General features: G+C 37.2%; 1 protein-coding gene across 1 annotated transcript in view; it reads right to left on the bottom strand.

The window, feature by feature from the left end:
* The window catches only part of RAB3IP (RAB3A interacting protein), a 34,382-nt gene that overhangs the window by 5,864 nt on the left and 6,433 nt on the right, over window positions 1-22,085 (bottom strand). Inside the window, exons 2-8 of the mRNA XM_065668801.1 lie at window positions 18,936-19,210; window positions 18,462-18,723; window positions 11,519-11,614; window positions 8,908-8,985; window positions 8,324-8,527; window positions 3,518-3,646; window positions 1,145-1,257 (exon numbers count right to left, since the gene is read on the bottom strand). Of these exons, the coding sequence (XP_065524873.1) occupies window positions 1,145-1,257; window positions 3,518-3,646; window positions 8,324-8,527; window positions 8,908-8,985; window positions 11,519-11,614; window positions 18,462-18,723; window positions 18,936-19,186 (1,133 nt within the window). The 5' untranslated portion in view covers window positions 19,187-19,210. The remainder of the gene's footprint in view (window positions 1-1,144; window positions 1,258-3,517; window positions 3,647-8,323; window positions 8,528-8,907; window positions 8,986-11,518; window positions 11,615-18,461; window positions 18,724-18,935; window positions 19,211-22,085) is intronic.

Here is a 22,085-nt window from a genome sequence, read left to right as displayed (position 1 = left end):
TTACAGCTCAAAGAGCATGTTTTTAGGTGACAGGAGTAAGCTGAATATATGAATGCCTGAATTTTGTAGCCTAGAAAGGATCAAAGATTAAGTCATAACACACAATTTTGATTTTATACAGATTCATTAATGAAAAAATAAAAAATTCTGAAGTCTGATTAAATGTATTTTAACTTCCACTCAGAACCAGAGGAAAAAGAAACAAGAACTAAAAGCCAACAGCAGTGAGGAAAGAAAAAAAAAATATCTTAAAGAGACAGATGAAAACATTTTGATGTAAGTTTTCCATCAGAAAACTGAGCTCTGTCAAAACACACATTACAGAAAGAACTGTCAACTCGTCCCAAAAGATCTCAATCAGAAAAATAAAAGCTTTCTCAAGATTTGGAAGGCTCCAGATTAACACTGGCCTTGCTTGCTTAACCTGACACATCCCTTCCTTCTCCTCCACACCCACCAAAGCCCCAGTGCCTTGGGCATGGCCCTCCCACCTCACTCACTTTAATGTCTGTATCAGCACCTGACAACAAATCTTGCTTCACATTCCTCCAGGAACATTCCAAAACTTCTAAAATTACCTTCCTGTCATTCAAGCATACTTCCTGCTTTAGGTTCAAATGCAGGTTCACTCCCACCTTCATTACATTCCTCCTACTCAGATTCAGAGGATTTACTTTCTTTATCGCCTCTCAAATCCTACAGCTACCTTTGTCCATGTGCTACATAGGTCCTAAATTTCTTGTGGCACAGACACTGCAGATGTCCAGTATGCAGCCTGTGCTACTTTGATACCTATTTCTTTCATGACTTTTTCCAGGTGATAACCCAGATCAAATACATCTGTTTTAAGTATCAGGATGGTCTTCTCCAAGGAAGCAAATGTTACTTTTGTGGTCAATGTTTAAAGTTAAGTAAACAGCTCTCCCAGAAAGGGAATTTGTCTTAAAGGTTTGTTCTACATTAGTCTTTTTTAAAGCTTAATGTATTAGTTGCTTACTTTCCCCCATAAAATTTTATAACAGCAATAATGAAGTCTTAAATGTTTAGGAAATAAAGTTTAAGTTACACAAATTGGACTGAGGTGATCAGTAGGTAGCAGCTTTCTCAAATGAGTCAAGATTCACGCTCTGTTAGCTTAACATACTTTGGTCCCCCACATTCAACTGCAGAAGCTTTCACAAATCGAACAGGTTGCAAGCCAACAGGTTCAATGCTCAGAGTGTTGTTTTCAACAGCTTCCAGAACAGCTGAAGCCAACTGCAAGAGAAATTTAGAAAGTAGTTAAAAACAGCTCTGTGTTACCCATTTCCTCAAAGCAGTGACATATTTCTTCTTCTATAAAGTAAGGAACCCTGAAAAAACTCAACTCAAACACAAATTCAATTACAAATGAGATTTTGCTTTCATCATAAACAAGAGGTCCCATTTCCAGACTTCTGAAATGCTGCCCTCCAAATAACCCTGCCCTTCCTGAGGCAAGATAACTGCCTTTACATCCAGAAATGCAGTCAAGCATGTGTAAAATGCTAACTGTATTTTCAGTTATTCCTCATAAGCCCAAATGGCACATACATTTGTACATGTGACATTCTTATCAGCACTGGACATGGCATAAACTTTATTTTTAAGACTTGCTCCGATTCTATTGTGTTCTATGGAAACAAAATGATGCAACATGCTTCCTTATCTTGCAAAAAAACAAGTAAATATGCTTTTCAGTCACAGATAGCTTTAGAAATATGTTCAAACAAGTAAAACAGAACAATATACAGAAAAGACAACATCATATATATAAAAGCCAGTTGCAACTTTCAAACACTAGCCTAGTTTACAAATCGTCTTCATCAAAGTACCACTTTGTTCAGGCTTTTTATGTTAATTCTTTATAGCTACACTATCACAAGACACTAGAAATACACTCATTTTGCTTGTTTGAACTAAACACTTGCCCAGGCCTACTGTTTAAGTATGGACAAGTAATAGCTATTACCTGATTTAAAAGAAGGTGTAATTTGTGTTATTAGTGAAATAGTTCTGTGCCAAGGTTCCTTCCTACTGAGAGTAAGGACATTTTTCTATGATACTTGGAATACTTTGAAAACAGAATGTTATAGTAATTCATATGAAATATTCTTTCTCTGCCATCTCCCAAAACCAAAACACTACTCACATACACAAGAGTCTACTGAGAATTAATGTAACACTGCAGCCATTCAGGTAACTGCATTTCCAACTATTCAGAAACAATACTTGTGCAGTTTATTGTTTGGTTTAACTACACATTAGTTTATCAATATTCAAATAAAACAAAAGTTGGTTACTATGTGCAATATCTAGAAATAATAACTGATTTAACTGACCAAAGTGCTGGAAGCTTCAGTTTTTCCTTGTAAGAAAATACAAATCCACAGTAATTTTATCATCACTGAAGAAGGAAAAAACAAAATGAAGTTGCTGGGAAAGACAACAAGATGGCCTACTTACATATACTGCGGCAGCAATTTAATTCCCATAGTAACCAAGTAAACTTTTTAGTGAGAGGTTCACAAGATGTTGTATACCAACCATAATGAACTGGTCTACAATTAACTAAAAGATCATGAATGGTTATGGCCAGCAAGGAACAGCAAATGAAAAGCATAGGAAAAGAACATAACACCACATGAAAACAACAGATAAGCATTATGAAGAAAATACAGCTTTTTCCATGTGAGGTGTGGGCTTTAAAACTGGTTCTTATTCTAATAAAGATCTAAGCACATGATCCCTTTGCCTTCGAAACTGATATCACAGCTACAGCCTGTAAATGCTGCTTAAGAACAAAGTCTAAGAAAAGCAGTTGGAGCTGGAAATGGTTCCAAATTATTACCAGGACGGCTAAAACACCTGTCCTTCCTCTTCATGGGAGACTGCATAGGAATAACATGAACTAAAAACAACCAAACACAAAAAACAAATGCCAAACCCAAACCTCATTTTTTGTTTCATCTAAAACCACATTCCCAAACTGTCCCCTGTTGAATCATATAAAATTCCAAAGTCTAATTCTTGTAACTCAAACCTCCCTTCAAGAAAACAAAGCAAAGCCAAGAAAAGACTGTGCCTGCAGCTTGCTCTGATTGACACAAGAGAAAACTGGGTCCACAAAATTCAATGTATTGGCCTCTACTGCCCCCTACATAAACAAGAAACAGTGACAGGATACTATTACTACAAAACAGTACCTTTAAATATCAGGAAAAAAAACGCCATTTCTACAAACACCTGATTCTGCTGGAAAGGAGTAACGTGAAAAAGTAGACCTAAAAAGGCGATATCTGCAACAGCATCAGTGAAGCAAAAAAAGGATCATTACAATACTCCAGACTAAACTTCACTACTTTACTGTAAACTGTCACACTCTAGTGAAACAAAAATGGTGAAACTTCAGATGAAAACATTTTTAATAGTCTACTGGCTTTATGAAACATATTTAAGGGAAAAGAGTCAGTGACCACATTTAGACTGTTTCCATTACCTCACTTTTTGAGAAGGTTAAACATGGAAAAATATCTTCCCGATAAATTTTGTCCAAGAAAGGACATGTTCTGTCCATAGTAGGCTCATCCTTCCAAGATCTGAATTCATTGTACAAAGATAGGTCAGCCTAGAATACACACAAAAATTCACGTATGTTAGTACTGCAATTACCACACTACGGCAATATTTGCAAATAGCCACAGGAAAATAATGAGCATTAGAACTAAATGCTTTCCATTGCACTGTAAAGGAATACTGTCATGCCCTAGCTATGAACACTTTCTTAAATCCACCTTCCCAAGACTGTAAATATAAGCAAATCAAAACATATCATTTTCAAGACACAGAGGTAATCCATTCACTGCTCACCACTAAACCAGGGACAAGCTCATCACCTCCTCCTCATTTACTAAGCTTCCAGGGTAGCTTTGAAAAACATAACTGATGGTTTAACAGAAAAAAAGAAAATTATTCTTGATGCATCTTCACTACACTATTTTAGTCCCGTCTCCATTTCTGTGAGTCACAGAAAACCAGAGGAATCTTAAGAAAACAACTGCAATCCTAGAAGTTTCATCCGTTCACCCTACACCTGAATGTTAACACACTGCTATCCGAATGCCTTCAGAAAGTAGATATTTAACACACTAAATATACTAACACAGGAAAACAGGAAGTCAATATACAAATCAATTAGAACTATGGTCTTATTCTTCATTTTTCACCTTTATGCCCAAACATTCTCTCTATGCCGTGCTACAGCAGGACAACAAGGATATTCAGCGGGTATGATTTATGAGCCTGCTCCCCCACAGCTCCTCTAGTCAATAGAGAAATACTAAAACAACCCATTAAATCATGCTATAAGCAAGCAAGCATGCTCTGTGTTAGGAAGAAATGGGTTTATCTGCATTGAAAACACCTTGGGTTTTTATCTCCATGTTGAAACTGATTTAGCAGTGGGAATGCACCTATTCAGTCTGGGGCTCAGTAGAGCAGCACTAGGTTCCTATGAAAATCCATGTTTGCGTTAATGGAACAGCCTGTCGCATGGGCTGGCCACCCACTAACTGCAGCACACTAAGGTACTCCCAGCATACATCATCTGGTTTAGGGTTACCTGAGAAGGGAGGATCCTGTTCACAGGCACCAACACTGCTCCAAGACATGAGCCAAGCAGAGTGAGGATGAGTGCTTACAATACATACTCCTAATCCAATGAAAAAGACTAATGCCAGTCCCCAATGGGATATGCAACACCATCCTCAGATTGGTTTTAACATTCTGCTGACACAGACTTCAACACCTTTCACCTCCAAATGGTTGTTGAATCCCTTTCTTGTACTATAGCAGACCTATACTCCTAAAACCCAAACCTAAAGCTATAAGAAGCAATGTATGCTGCAGGCCAAAGATAAGTCAGGATCTGATTTTAAAATTTTGCAATATTAAAAACAAATAACATAGGTGAGGTAATGAAAGAGGGAAAAACACATATAGTAAAAGATAAAATCATTTTTTAACCCTATTAAAAAGATCATTACAGCTCTTTCAGTCTTTTGTTCTTTCCCCTTGCATTACATCTCCTCTGAGCTCCCAGCTCATCACTCTTTTACACACACATTTGGGGGAGTTCATTTGTCATTTTTGTGGGGTTTTTCCTTGGAAAAGAACCTATAAAAATTAAGACTGGCAAATTTGCTTTCCATTAGAGCTACTTGCCTTACACTCAGGTACAATCAGGAACAACCATCTTAATTAAGATAGTCCATAAATGCTCTGGTTGCTAAGCCACCAACCTCATTCTACAAATGAAATTCAATAGGTGTAACTTGGTCCCTAAAGGAACATTTCCCATACCTTAAATCCCATCTTGGGTCCAGCTTTAAAACGAATACAGTCAAGAGGTATCAGCAGGAAAAATAAGAAGGCGTTTTGATTTGTACTATAGTATTCTAAAAATTAATGTGCATTTCTTATTAGCTTGGTTGGTTTTTTTTTTTTCAATTTCACCCAAACCTGCCATTTATGAAGAAGCTGCCTTGCAAAAAATAAAAAATAAAAAATAAAAATGCTCAAGTGGATATAGGCTGATGCTCTTCCTTTCCAAACTACACTGGGTGCCACGTCTCCTCCTTGCCTTTACTTGCGTTTTCACTAGGTCAAAGTTTTGATTACCTGCAATTGAATAGACAGCCAATGGAAATAATAATTCTAGTGAAATGTTTAATGCTGTAATTTTACAGTAAAATACAACATCAGAAAAATGCTTCAACTCTTTGAACAACACCGATGCATCTATCAGCATTTACACTGAGTGGATGTTACCTGCCTGCCTAAGATCCAGGCAGCTTGCCTAAATCCTGATAGTATCTGAATTAATTGGACAAGTATACTTATCCTAGAGGCTACTCCCACTTGCTAGGAAGCATTTCTCTGGGATGTTGGCACGTTTCTGGCTCCACTGCAGTTTAGGGTGGACAGCCAGCCACTGCCTACATTCCACAAAGAAACCTGAGAGCTGACACGTATTTACATGCAGCTCCATCCAACATGTTGAAATGCAAAGCTCTGAGTGGTACATTCTCCATAAGCATCCAAAGCTATATTCCCCCTACCACCAGGCCATTACATACCCCTGAGCAAGGATACTCTTAGTTCCTCTTTTGAAGAAAAACATGCAAAGGGTAACCTAACTCAGTGGCAAGAACATTTAGCAAGGAGGCAGAACTAGGGTTTCAGACCCAGCTCCCAGAAATGCAAAACATTTACCTTAGGCCAACAATAAACAAAAGCAGCAAACAAAACCACAAACGACTGGATAATGGTAGCAGTAGAGAAGGCATATCTTTCTGCTTAGAACAATGTCCTAATCACCATGCAGTCTTGCTTTTTCACCCCATGTTGGACTCGTATCAAATATTGCTCAGAAGAGAGACAGAATCACGCCACAGTGAGTGGAAAATCTGTGTGTTTCTTACTGATTCCCTAGGCTGTCACTGGAAGAAGGTCACCTGTTTTGAGCATCCTCGATCAGCCTTTAAGTGTCTCCTTATGCAACTAACAAAAAGGAGACTGAACTAAAGAAAAATGTCAGGCAGACTGGACCTTCTGCAGCACAGCCTTCACATTCACCACTTTCTCTCCACACAAAAATGAAGCAAAACAGATTTCCCCCCTCTCTCACTCTCCTTTTCTGAAGGGCTACAAGGATTCAATTTTAATAAGGTAAACCTCCTGGATACCACTGAAAGTGGGCAGGCAGGATGTAAACATTTTTTTTTATTTTTTTTTTTTGGAAGCCCAAGTATGAAACAAATTGGAAAATGCCTTTATCTTCTAGATTTGTAGTAAAAAGATGTATAGCATAAATGATGAGTGGCAAAGTGAAGTATAAAAATGGCCACTGTGAATCACATTAAAGATCCAGTTACCCTGTTACCCCGCTGACAACGGCCTGCAGTCACATCACTGGCTGCAGAGCATCACGAGGGGAAAGACAGTGATGTGTCTTCATTTCACAGCCTCCCAACTTGTAGCCATCTGTAGTTAAAGAAGCTTCCTAAGCCAAATGCCATACCTATCTTCTACATAACTTGACAAGTTTTTCTTTTGTCACTTTGCATGGCTACATTTTTAACACATTTACATTTTTAGTCATGGTACCTAGTGACAATGAGTTGTAAAGTTTTATTCATTATGTACTGACTGAAAATGGTTTTCCTTCTAGCTTCCAGAGTTTACTTATTACAGGAAATCATTCATATTTGTTCACCGTTAATCTTCCCCGTGTCATCTGTGATTGCACAGATTTTTCTTCTACCTCAAGCCTCTCTCTCTACACAGAAGGTTTGACCATCTATGTCACACTTCCTCATATTTTCATTATGTCTTTTCTGAGATGAAGACATCAAAGCTACTGACATAGACACACACATTTACTATACATTTATACAGGAGTACGCTTTTTCTATCTATTCCTTTCCTAACAACTCCTAAAGCTCTGTGGGTCTTTAACCATTACTGAGTTTTGGGGTTTAAAGAGTGTCCACAAGGACACCACTTTTAATTCCCATCCCCCCACCCCCTGCACGATACAGCTATTTCTAAGTCCACAACTGCTGTGTGGAGAGTTGAGGGGTTTTTCCCCAGATGTCTAATTTCTCATTTAGCCTTTGAATTTCATCTGCTATTCTATTAATCACTCAGTACCGTTAACAGCCTAGTCAACTCTTTGGTCACTTTTTGCTAATACCATTCCAAGGACTGGAGCACCAACCTGTCACCTCATTATTTCCCCATTTTCAGTTACAGTAGATTAAAAAAAAGTCACAGGCCCCTCTGCAACTCCAGTGGGAACACTCCTGTTTCCTAATAAACCCCTGAACTCCATCTTTCACCAGACCTCTTTCCCCCATTATCGATCTATAAAATTACTCTTCCTCTTTTCTATGACAGTTTATGAAATGTTTGTGAAAGTTTATGAACTTTCAGTGGTGGGCTTTGTAAAAAGCCACCAGGACTTATCATTCAGTTATATTGGTATGTCAGGTTTTCTTCAAAATCCCATCTTTAAATTATTCATTTCAACATTTCAAATCTTATCCCAGCTTCCCTTAATGATATAAAGCTTGGAAAAATCACCACCTATTGGCATGTAAGAAAAATCTTCTTTCATTAATGAAATAATTTCTAAAATAGTCAATATTACATGAAGATTTAATATATACTATATTTACTGTGAATAAAACAAAACAATAAAGCCAGCTTATCAGCAAAAAGAGGACAATCCTTGTACTGTTACCTCCTTACAGTCTTTTACAATTGGCTGCATCATGGTAAGGTCCTGATGACTGCCACCCATAGCACTGCTTGTACTCTTGTTTCTTGCATGGCCTTTCTTAAAAGGAGTTTTTCCACTAGACTGAAACTCTTTCGTTGGAGATGTTGGTGAAGTAGACAGTACTAGTGTTTTCAGTGCTGCTACTTCAGCCTGGAGGACATCAATCTTGGGTAGGAGATAAAAATGAAGTCATTAACAAACAAAAATATTGTAGTAGGCTATGAATATGTTAAATTATTTAACATCATTTCCAGTTATCTTTAGTTCAATTCAAGACTTTTGTCTTGCAACAGTACTAAGAGGCAGATGCCTATGCAATTTCCTACAGTAGTAACACTGGCTTCCTATGCACTTTGCTAGCTATCTGATGCTGAAACACCAGTTATGTCTACAGGCTTTAGCTAAGAATATGTCAAGGCAACACAAAACATCATTATGTTTTAATAATGTACACAGGTTACGCACTATTTACATCTTAATGATTTACACTTTAGATTTATAACCATATGAAAAGACAAAGCAAGCAAGCTAGAAAAAACACTTACCTTTCCTTGTGCTTCTTTTAACTGTTTTTCTGCTGCAGCTTGTTTGACATTAGCTTCTTTAACCATTTTGTGTGCTTCCTATAAAAAATATTTAGCTAGTGTAAATGCTTTACACAAACTTACAAGATCCAATAAAAAAAATAAAAAAAACCCAACACAAAAAAACCCCAAACCCAAACTAAGGACACGCACTTTTGCTTCACAGAGACTACTTGTAAATAGTAAGTTGTGCAACAGCCTTGATGATAATTACATACCAAAAAATACCTACAGTTCTATCATTTTTATCATTTGGATTCATCACTGGCACACAAAGTTTCTTCTCCTTGATCCTGAGCCCAGATTCAGAAATTCAGCAACTCCACCCATCCCCCTCCAGTAGGAACAATACCTGTCATGAACGCCAGGCTCCATTCATGCTTCAGTGGCTGACAAGTCAAGTTCCTTGACCCCCAAGAGAGAGACTCAACCAGTAGCAACAAAAGCAACATGGGCACAGTTGCATATTCAAAAGAACTTCTCCCTTCTTCTATCCAGAATAACCAGTTTTAATCAACTGTGAATTTCTACATGAAGGAACCGGTCAAATAACTATGACGTCTGAATTCTTACCATCAATAAAACAGACAAAGCAACAGCTTAAAAATAGTTTGTGTGTTAATAAACATTTCTTAAGTAGAACAGAAAATGCACTAAAGCCCAATCCAAGAAGCAAGGCTAAGCCAATCATGAAGCAAGCATAAAAGGACGGGATTTTTTAAACATCCTTTTACCTCATACCTCTAAAACTTTCATCTGCATAAAGTATTTATTTAGGCTCTGATCCATCAATTTGCGCCTGTGATCAAATTACTGTTCTTACTTGGCACTTAATGAAGACAACAAAGACTGAAAGATCAGAGCCATCAGCTAAATTATTTGGGATAAGATCCTTCTCATATCTGTAAAGCGCCTAGCACGTATCTGGACGCTATATAAATAAAACAAAAAAGTTCATACATCAACATACCAGAAGATTTAGCTCCCAGTGGCATACAACACAGCAGTATAATATGGGTTTGTAAAATTCTCTTAAGTAACAACAGACACATGCAGGAATGGGAACATACACATTTATACAATGTGTACAAATACATTTAACATTGAGCATGCAGTTTCTGCGTAGTGATGCACCTTGGAAAGCAAAGCATGTTACAGTGCTATTACAGTGTAATAATGAAATATATACATCCAGCTGTGCAAAAGAAGTCTTAATCCTCCACTGAGATGCATTAATATAAGCTGTAGCATATCCACTTATATGGTCATTGAAAGTAGTGGGATTCAGAGCAGAACGTGAATTCAAGAGCTGTAGGTCCCAGTGCAAAAATCAAAAAGCCTTAACACTGTTGTCAATGCCTCTTAGTGAAATCAAACCACGAAAGAAAATTCAAGTGACATGCTCACAACAGTTCTAAATAACCAAAACTCAACACTGTATTTCAAAAATAGCTTTCACAAATTGATACATTGTTCTAAGTTATGAAGCGTCATTAATATAAAACTTCACTGATATTTTTATGTCTCTAGAGTTAAACTATCTGCCCAACATCTTCCTCTCCTCCCAACATACACATGCATTTATGCTAAAAATTATCTTTTCAGTCTCCCATTTATTTTCTACACACAGGAACTGCTTCATATTTTAAGTAACTCTGCCCTACCAGGATGATGAAATAAAATGCACTGCCAACCCACAGAGCATTTTGCAATTTGTTTTTTGAGTGTCAGTACTTTCAAGGTTTTAATAGCATTTTTATACCAATACAACATCATATGTTTAAATACTGCTTCTAAAACATATTTCATGTTTTATCTTTATGCATATGCTGAAAATGGTAAGCTTATAAATCATGTTTGGATTCTCAAAATTTATTCTGACAGTTATAGGTATCACAATTTAGCCTCTAGGCATTTCTAAATATTCCTGTGATAAAATGAGAACTGATCCCGCTACAAGTGTAGATTTAAGACGGGCTTTTTTGGTGTACTACAAGCTCACAATCTTTGCTGGCATTTCTCAAATGAAAAGGTCCCACTTAACACTGAGACTTCTCACTTGGTAACCAGGTTTCACCCCAGTGCATTACTCAGTATTAATGTTTCTTATCAACTCTGTGGGAGTAGCATGCTGCCAGACTCAAAATTCAAAAGCTGAACATGGATATGTATTTGGTATCTCCATTGATCTGGAACTACGTTATTTTTTTTATTTAGTCACCATGGCAACCCCAAATTTAGCTCTTATCTAGATAGCCTTGTTGTCAGACAGAGAAGCTGTCTCAAAATAGTTATGCCAAAAACACAAGCCTGAATAGTTTCAAGCTTTATATTTTTGTTATTTTCTTAATTTTGCATCTAGGCAGATTGACAGGCTCAAAAATGTCTCTTGCATCTAAGTAGAAAGCCTACTGTTTGCTCTTAAGTCTCTGCTTCAACACACCCAGGTCTTCAGGACACAAATCCTTTTATAAGCTTATTGCAATAAAATTCAGCTTACAATATACTGATTCTACATAAAACAACTGTCTCGGCTTCCTTTAAGTATATCACATGGAAGACTCCAACAAACCTCAAACAGACTAGCTGTAAGTTCTTCCAATTCCTGTCCAAGTTGATCTCGCACTTTAGAAAGCCTTTCACATTCTTCATCTTTTAACTTCAGCTCCTATGGAAAATTGAAAGTTATTTATTCTGACTTAGAGTAATAATTTGGCCTTTTAAAACTAATACCACAGAGAGGAGGGAGAAAAAGGAAAAATAAGAACATAAAACCTTTGCTAAACAAAGCCTTTCAAAATATTCATCTTAACACTAGAAGCAATTAAATTAATGCTGCACATACATAGCTATTCCTGCTACATGGAAACATACCAGACCAATCTAAAGTATCTCTAAGCTAGACAAAAGCATTTCCAAAATATTCTAAAGTAAAAAAAGCTTTTTTCCTGGAAATACAGAAGACTAAAGTCACTTAAAATACAGAACAAATTAATTACTGAGACAGACAGAATAACAGTTCTGTGTACTGACACCTTAGCAGACATTTAAAGTAATCCTTTAAAAAGTAAATAAATAAATAAATAGAAAAGCTTTGTCTCAAGCCAATACCCACTTCTAAAACACATTGTACTATATAGTTTCCTGCATATCTCCCTGCAACCAATGCAATTCCAAAATCATACTGTAATCATATCCTTGCTCTCATTTATGCAGATGTATAAATCAAAACAACAAAATTAAAAATGTTATTTGCTACACCACTAAAAACTGAGTGAAGAAGGTCTGACCATACCACTTTTAAAGTAAGATTTTAACACAGATTTGCCAGTATAAGGGTTACACACACCCAAGCTCATTTTCTACTGTCCCAAGCCTGAGGGGAAAGTAGGGTAACTTGCTGAGAAGTACAAAAGTTCAACAAGAAATTTTAAAGGTTTCCTCTCTCCTCCCCCAGCCATTAAGACCTGGAATATCTTGGAAGAAACAGAAGGATGGAGAGAAAAAGGGAAAGAAAAGCAGCAGACAGACAATTCTGACCTTGCAAGCATTTTTTCTTTTTTTTGGCCATAGCTCCTCTCTCATCCCTTCTGTTTCTTCCTCGTCCTCTTTTCCCCTTGCCAAGCTAGCTATTACACTACCATTACTACTGAAACACAGGACCCAAGCCTGTCACTGACATGTTAAAGACACCAAATACAGTCTAACAATGATTTGGTTTGAAAACCTCCAGACACAAGCAAAGAAAACAGCTGCCTTCAGAAAATTCTGGGAGGCAGTCACTACGGTGTCATAAGGAAGCCCACATGGCAGCTTCCCTTGTATTTCTCCCAGGTTCTTCATGTTGAGTAATGTTGTGTACTACGATGCAGGAAACCACATCTTGCCTCGCAGCATGCTGGTATTATTGCTCTCAATTTCTGCAGTGAGACTGGCAATAGATTTCCTCACAGGTGAAGGGTTCCGTTTGACTTCAACTCCTGAATTTGTGTTTAAAGACTGCTCTAGACTCATTTAGTATCAAAGACATTATTTCTCCCTTCTTCTATCTGGTTTTAACTTCGGGCACTTTGACTGATTTTTAGTCTAGTTTGCTTTTTTTTTTCTTTCCATAGGCAACCTTTTAACTACTTTGAAAGTACTACTTCTTTTTTCCAAAACCACTTCGTTTTTTTTCAAACATGGTACTTCTTAAAGAGTACTCAACTCTTACTTACTAGCTACTGTTCTGCACACAGTGACCTACCTTAAAAAAGAATTAAAAGGCAGCAAAATAGCAGCAGATGGAGGGAAGAGAAGAAAAAAGGCATATAAAATGCCAAAGTAAAAAAAAAAAAAACTGGAAAAAAGAAAAGCAAAAAAAAAATAATAGGGAAATAAAATTTAATTAAGCAATATTGTGTTGGTTTAAAAGTATTTCCCACAAAGTTTGTGGTTTAATAAGAACATAAAAGATTCTGATGCAAAATGTTTAAAGCTCAAGTTTCATGTGCTCCTATAAATGCAGAAAATACAGCCAATACATTTCCTTTGTTTTCCTTCACTTTTTTGTAAGAAAAATGCTACATACACATCAATACATCTTAAAAGGAGATTATACTAGTATTCAGCTCAAGAGTTATCAAATTCACGACAAAGACAGCATTACCCCAGGTTCACTTTTGGGCAACCACTATCAATACAGTATTTTAAGTGAAATTTTTACAGTTTTGCCTGCAACTGGAAAGATTCGGGGAGCTCAGATTAAAATTTAGGCAGACAAGTAAAGCTGCTTAATGAAAACACAAAGGAGACAACACCAGTCAGTCTACTACACATAGCTGCTTAGCTAGATTTGTCAAAGCCTGGGCAAGTTTCCATGGCATGATTCAGGAGGAGCATAACATAACATTTCATTTTGCCAAGCAAGTTTAATAGCTTGGGTTTTTTAAGTAGGGCAGAAATAAAGAGTGCCCAAAGCAAAAAGTTTAGCAGTTATTAAAAACATTACTACTGCCTATGTCTTAGAGGCATTACTGGAAACTTCCTAGCCATACACAATACAGAGGCAGAAAAGACAACTGAGCATGCTAGACTCATCATCCATGCTGCAATCCTTCCCATATTACTGTTCTGGAAAAGTACCTACATGAAAATGATTGGCACAACACACACAGTTACCAAAATAGGTAACAAAATAATTTAACTTGCAAGGAAAAAAAAAAAAAAAAAAGTCCTATACCAGAGAGTCATATTATTGCTTATTTCACTTTGATCTTCACAGACTACAAGGTGGGTCTTTAGAAAGAACCAGTGAGAGAAGGAATGCGAATTACTGCTTCAAAACCATTTCTATTTTAAATTCTAGTAAGGAAATCAGCCTGAATAAAGTTCAACAAATACTTAAGTTAGACCTAAATGCAGAAGACCACGGAAAGAACAAAGATTTTTCTATGGATATGACCTACAATCAGTATTGTAGGACACTGCTAAATTCTGAAGTTGCCAATAAAGTTTGTATTTATATTAGAAGGCATTTTAACTGGTCTGCACTCAGCACTCAAGTCAAACAAGATGCGGAAAAACTAGTCCGTTGCAACCACATTTACAATGTTATCTGATGTGACAGAAGGTCCAGGATAATGGAAGAAAAAAAAAGAGAAATCTACTTCAAATCCTGTATCAACACACAACATCTGAAGGCAAGAGATCAAATTGTATCGCTCTGTTTCTGAGATGAAGACGGCATACAGAAATTGAAACCTTTGAAAGAAAAACCTAGATCTGAGGATCAGGTTCTTCAACTACATTGAAATTTACAATACACGAGAATCACTGTCTCAGTGTGGAAAAAAACCTCTCAATTTCACTCTAGTAGGCAAATATTAGTAATTTAGACTTCTACTACAAAAAGTCATAGTTTTCACTTGTTACCAACAAGCCTACATATGTTACTTTGAAGACTGTGAGAAGCATAGAATTCATTCTCAAAACAAATACGGTATTTGCAACCAACATCCCTAGGAGACTGGTCTTTCCTCATCAGAGGAGGGGACTAACCATCAGTGACAGCTGATAATCTCAGCACTCCAAGAGAAAACACATCAACACAGAAACCAAAGGTTCTCTCTGCAGTCATGGATGACATCATTACATTAACAGTCTGATCCATGAGGAAATAACTTCAGGGCCACATCACACAAAAATTCAAGGAAAACATGACTATGAATGGCCATAGCTCAGAAACTACAAGCAAGCTATCCAAAATACATGCAATGTGCTGGTTATTTAAGATGAAATGCAAACAAAAGGCATTTCTTCAGAAGGACTCCACTAAACTGCCACATCAAGAAACACCATGTATCATAATACTATCATTATTCTATCAGATGTTAGCTACATGTGGTTGATCCACCTTCAGTAACCACGGTGACACAGCTCAATCCAGATATGGCATAAAAATTGCAAATGCATAGAGATACCAGGAGCAAAGGCCGAAAGCATTGAATCACCAAGCCTTTTAACACCTTCACAATTTTCCTGACGCTGCTTTAAAAGGACAGTAGCAAAACAAAGAGAAAGGTTCCAATCATCTAAAGCAAGGGCTTTTCAGCTCCACTTCACAGAATATAGCCAGAAATTAAGACTTCAGTGGGGAAAAAAGAAAAAGAGGGAGCGGGAGGAAGCAGCCAAAATTTACCTTCATGGTCTCAACAAAGAGTGAAAAATAATGTCATTTTAATTAAGGAAGCATTTTAAGGCAAAAGTATGTCCAATCTTACATGCCCCATCAGTACAGAATGCTACCTTGCTGTTACCTCTGACCCAACCTTTCTCCCAATCTTACTACATGATCTGGTGCTGCAGCTGACCTAGACTGAAGTAAAAAGTGTACTTCCTGCCATCGGGAAACATATTTTTTTACAGACTTTTTATAAACAATTTTGCCAACAGTGCTGTTCATGGAGAAGTGAAGTCTGTACTCTTAAATATAAGGCCTACATATACAGGAGAAGAAAAAGGAAAAAAGAATAAATCTTTAGTCTATTCCTGACTAGTTTCAAGAACCATACTTAAACGTCTACACACCATACATATATTCTCCAATAAAAAAAACTGAGGGCATATTAATAAAAAAGCCACATTCCAAGCAGAGACATGGAAAAAAAAAATTAGACAGTGGATCCCTAAGCTTCAAAACTCCTATTTCCTTTCTATTTCCCTTTCTGACTGCAACAGCAACAAATTGAAATCCATCCTTAATGCATATTACAACACCATACAGTTTGGGTAAGAAATTTGAAGCAAATGAAAAATGCAAGATAGCAAATTTGTGATTACTTTGGTCACTCCTGGGAAGTCTAGTCTGTAAGGTTTCCAGGCTCAATGAGCTCACAAAATTTAAGAGCAAACTGTAATTCTCATTTTTCGCATTGTTCCTAGCAAGCAGCACAGAGACTTACAGAGAACTTAAAACCAGCATGCAAAAAACGACCAGCTATACAAACAAACAACCTATTAATTATATCTCTACAGATTTTTAAACCACGTACTCATCAATAAACGTGAAAAGACTTGGAAACCATAGAATCAAAGAATGGTTTTGGTTGGGAAGGACCTGAAAAGATCATCTAGCTCCAATTCCCCTGCCATGGGTAAAGATACCTTTCACTAGACCAGGTTTCTCGAAGCCTCATCTAACCTGGCCTTGAATGCTGTCAGGGATAGGGCAGCCACAGCTTCTCTGGGCAACCTGTTCTAGTGTCTCACTACCCTCTCACAGTAAAGAATTTCTCCCCAATACCTAATCTAAATCCACCCTCTTTTGGTTTAAAACCATTCCCCCCTTGTCCTATCACTACATGCCCTTTTAAACAGTTCCAAGTTTAAAGACTGCATGACATACTGAGTATCACACAGTGGGCAAAGCCTTATGCGAACAGCCATGACTTTTGGCAGAAAGCAGAGATGAATTAGGGATAGAAAAAAATTAGTCTTCATACAGACAGTGGAACAAAGTAGACATTACAGAAGAATAGGGTTTATTGTACAATCTGTAAAGAGTCCTGCTACAACTCCTGTGTTACTCAGCAATTCCGAAACAGTACAAGTTTAGGAAGACAAGCAGACAAAAGCTATCCATCAAGTAACACTGGTATGAATCAACCTGATGGGCTGAGAATTAGCAAGACGTTTGACATCAGCAGTCTCAAGTTAGTGTTGAATTGCTTTTGTTAAGAAGACCCAAATGGTTTGAGAATATGTGACATGCAGTTAATATGTCCTAGCAGCCTTAATGGCATTTCCTTCAAAACAACCTTCAATATCAGTGTGAAATAGGAAACACTGTGATATATACAGTGAGACAGTGATATATACTGGAGTAAGATTTTCAGATAAATCCAAGGTAACAGTAGCAAATCTGAGTTTTTGAGTACATATACTCCAGTACAGTCAGGAGTCAGAAAAGTTTTTCTGAAGTTTAAACTTTAATTTGCTCTTACTTTCTAGGGTTCCAAGTTTAACTGCTAGGATTATATATTCACATGCGAGGTCCTTAAACTTAACTCAGGTTAATGTTTCCTTTCAGTGGTCAAACACTAATCAAACAAACACACTAGCAAAGTAAGCAACTACTCAGCACCAAACAATCAACAGAATAATTGATGTCAGAATCCATATTTAACACTAACAAGTGCAAATGCAATTATGACAGAAATGATGACTACATTCAACAAGATGAGGTAACAAACACAGGAAAACAAGTTCAAACACAAGATAGGATGAGCTTAAATCTAAACAAGAATGGGATCATGTAGAGGAGAGGAAAGGGCACAGGTACAAATAGCACAAAATCTACTCAAACATTGAAGCACAGGTATGCTAAAATTATAAATAATGGCTTTGCATTTATATAGCACCATCCATCCAAACAAGACAAAGCGCTTTACAAATATTAATGAATTGAGCCACAGTGTCTTCAAAGGTATCTGTATTCAATTTGAAGTATGGTGTAACAGTGATCTAAAGAACACCAGTGACATCTTTATTGCTTCTTTCCTAGGCAGGCATTTCCCTATGAAACATCACAAGTACTCCTCTTCTAAAGCATTTCTATATTCCATGAAACATGCTACACTTTTACACTCTGGCAGAAAAACTACTTGAGAGGTATATAATCAGTGTCTATAAATACTTATACAGTAACAATGGAATGACAGAAAATTATTCCTATTCTCGGCTGGCAGAATGAAGGAATGGTCTACATTTCAAAGAAAAAACATGTTTAACCAGATATTGCAGCAAAAGCTTTCCATGGTTAAGTAACAGCAGCACTACAAAAATACATTATCAAGCAATAATTCTAAAGCATTAGCACAGCACACATTCAGAAAACTTTACATAAAATAATTACATCCTAATAATTCTACAAGAAATTAGTAGGCTTGACTGCACCTTCTGGCTCATCTAGCATTCTGCAGTATTAGAATCACTTTGAAGAGAGAAAAAGCAGGAGACAAGACAACAAGCCTTACCCTCTGAGCTTTTGCAAGTTCTTCTTTCAATCGTTCATAGCCCTTTTCTCTTACTTCCAGTACAGATGGGCTCCGTAAGTGAGATAAACTGTCTGTACTCAACCCAAAAATATCTTCATTTCCTTCAGCAACATCTGCTACTGTAGCAGCCTGCAAAAACTCTCTCTCTACGTTATTGCTCTCCTTTCTGGTATTACTGTGATTGAATGACCCACTCTGGGGTCCAGAGGTAGAACAAAGTACTGTGTCGGTAACATTGATGCTGTAAAGAGAGTGATAATTTTTTTTATTTATAGAATACATTAAGAAGAAATATTTTAGAAATAGCAGTAGCAGTGATGAATATACTATTATGGACACAATTTAATATTACAACACTTTAAGTAAAATCACAATTATATCTTTAGTAAAGCAAATAGTTTATATGCAACAAACATCAGCAATTTAAATAAAAATAAAACACATGGAACTTACCTGATACCTGATACTTCCCCGCAATTCAGTTGTCTGGGAGATGAATAAACAGGTTGTGTGGGAAGATCAGAAACATTTAATGCATTGGGTTGGATTGGTGTGGAGGACACAACAGAAGGATGTGGTCGATAGATAACACTGGGTGAGGTAGTTTGTTCCTGAGTCCCTGGCTCATTTACCCCAAGAAGATCTGGTGTAGTAGGCGAAGCGAGGTTCACTTCATGAAAGCCTTCCAAGGGATCACTGGCCATAATAAAAGCCTCATCATACGAAACCTTGAATTAAATAATCATATTATCAGAATGCAAAACAAGAAATACTACATTATATCTGAAAACTATATGAATTATATTAAAAACCACTTAGACAAATACGTTTAAAATACTTCATGATATAACAGAAACTCTAGACTAATCTTGCAAAAGTACGAACTTCAACCACCAAAACTGTTTTTTCCACACATTACACTGTTGAGCCCAGAAGATCTAATAGTGGACCCCACATCTAAATGGGATGATGACGACATGAACACGCTCTACATCATAAGACAAAGCCATCTTCCATATAGCCTAAAGCTGTTTTGTATCAAAACAAATATGACCTGGATGAGGGAACTGAGTGCACCCTCAGCAAGTTTGCTGATGACACGAAACTGGGAGGAGTGGCTGACACACCAGAGGACTGTGCTGCCATTCAGCGAGACCTGGACAGGCTGGAGAGTTGGGCGGGGAGAAACTTGATGAAATTTAACAAGGGCAAGTGTAGAGTCTTGCATCTGGGGAAGAACAACCCCATGTACCAGTACAGGTTGGGGGGTGACCTGCTGGAAAGTAGTGAAGGGGAAAGGGACCTGGGGGTCCTGGTGGATAGGAGGATGACCATGAGCCAGCAATGTGCTCTTGTGGCCAAGAAGGCAAATGGCATCTTAGGGTGCATTAGAAAGGGAGTGGTTCGTAGGTCAAGAGAGGTTCTCCTCCCCCTCTACTCAGCCTTGGTGAGGCCGCATCTGGAATATTGCGTCCAGTTCTGGGCCCCTCTGTTCAAGAAGGACAGGGAATTGCTTGAAGGAGTCCAGCGCAGAGCCACAAAGATGATTAAGGGAGTGGAACATCTCCCTTATGAGGAGAGGCTGAGGGAGCTGGGTCTCTTTAGCTTGCAAAAGAGGAGACTGAGGGGTGACCTCATCAATGTTTACAAATATGTAAAGGGTAGGTGTCAGGATGATGGAGCTAGGCTTTTTTCAGTGATATCCAGTGATAGGACAAGGGGCAATGGGTGTAAACTGGAGCATAGGAAGTTCCACGTTAACATCAGGAAGAACTTCTTTACTGTAAGAGTGACAGAGCACTGGAACAGGTTGCCCAGGGGCGTTGTGGAGTCTCCTACACTGGAGATATTCAAGGCCCGCCTGGACAAGTTCCTGTGTGATGTACTGTAGGTTACCCTGCTCTTGCAGGGGGGTTGGACTAGATGATCTTTTTAGGTCCCTTCCAACCCTTGGAATTCTGTGATTCTGTGATTCTGTGATTAATGAAAGAGAGGTAGACCTGGGAAACAGTAAGAAAAAAAACAAAAATAGTAATCTTAAAACCTCAAGCTTCCGCTTTTAATCTCAACAAAGCAAATAATCTAGAGACAGAAATCAGTGAACCTTCAAGTAAATTGCAGTCCATAGTGACTTTGGTTAAATTACACTTCTGATATTGTTAACAGTTCATAGAAAGGGCTGAACTAGCCAAAAAGACTTCTCATGAAGTATGAGGATGTGCATTTAATACATGATTAACTGACAATGACAAATGCCATCACAGTATCGTACCAAAAAAATGTTACAGGTAAAAAGAATACTACAAATTGGCAATTTAACTGACAGTATCTTTTTATTTTTTTTAATTCTGTATGTTTTTATAAGATCAACAGAAAACAAGTACAACACACGAATTTTACAAGCCCCAACAGGAAGCTGGTTTACAGCCATTTATCAGAGATCACAAAGATCTTTGCATGATTCAAAACTATGAATTGGAAGTAGTGTGGAGAAATTTGTGAAGGAATTACTTAGCAGTGATTATTTACTGCAAAAAAAAACCAAAAAAACAAAACCCACACGCTTTCCATGTTATATAAATGAGAAAATTAAGGCTTTACAAAGGTACTTAACATACAAAAAAAGAATTGCAGCATCCAACTGAAATAATAAATTGCATTTTACAGAGAAATCTGCTTGGATCTTCAAATTGAAATCACAAGGCAGAGAGAAGACCTAGAAAGATGATGGTCAGAACCATGAAGAGGTAATGCCATCAACTTACATGTATATCCAGTTAATCAGCCGCTTCATAAAACACATAGACAACACCAAGAATGGAATCCCCAAATTAGCATATGCAGTCATGTTTTAGTTACAGCTATACTTTTTTATTATCTTAAGCTCAAAGAACACTTCAAAATTGATTTGCAGCTCAAGTATTACACTGTCTATATGCCCATGTTAAACAAGTTCCTTTACCACATTATCAGGTACACATGGAAGATACTCATTTGTTCAGACAGCAAGAATACCATTAATTTTTCTCTGTCCCTGCTAATTGCTCCCACACAAACAAACAAACAAAAAAAAAACAACCACCTTTAAGAAACTGCCCAAACTGAAGGGACAAAAAGGACCTCACATGAATAAAAAGGAACAGTTTGGGCCCTGTTGGTTTTTTTTTTTTCAGCAGGAAATTATATGCAGAAATTTGTTTTATTTTGAACTACCAAGAGCAGTTGTACAAACATGATTTACAGAGAAAAATGCTGTCAGTTTTGTGCTTTGAAGCTTCTCTACATAACACAGAAATGAACAGCTCATGTTTAAGTAAGTTTGAAAAACCTTATTGTTTTCCCTATACTTCTTAACTATTATAATCATAACTAAAGCTGTAAGTAATGATAAAGCCTTGTTAATTTGTTGAGTCAACAAACTAAAATGGCAGCACTGCTGGAGCTACGGGACACTTCTTCAAGGTTAAATTTCAATAATGTTTTCAGCCCTACAGTGCAACTATTACATGTGGTTTACATTTAATAAGCTAAAATACTGACATCTTCAAAACACAAAATTGCAGAAACAGTTCTTTAAAGTTCATTAGCCCAGTTGAAAAATAC

This window comes from Lathamus discolor, chromosome 1 (genome assembly GCF_037157495.1).
Source record: "Lathamus discolor isolate bLatDis1 chromosome 1, bLatDis1.hap1, whole genome shotgun sequence".
Taxonomy (NCBI): domain Eukaryota; kingdom Metazoa; phylum Chordata; class Aves; order Psittaciformes; family Psittacidae; genus Lathamus; species Lathamus discolor.
The sequence above is the reverse complement of the archived record's forward strand: the minus strand, read 5'-3'. Positions and strand labels throughout refer to the sequence as shown.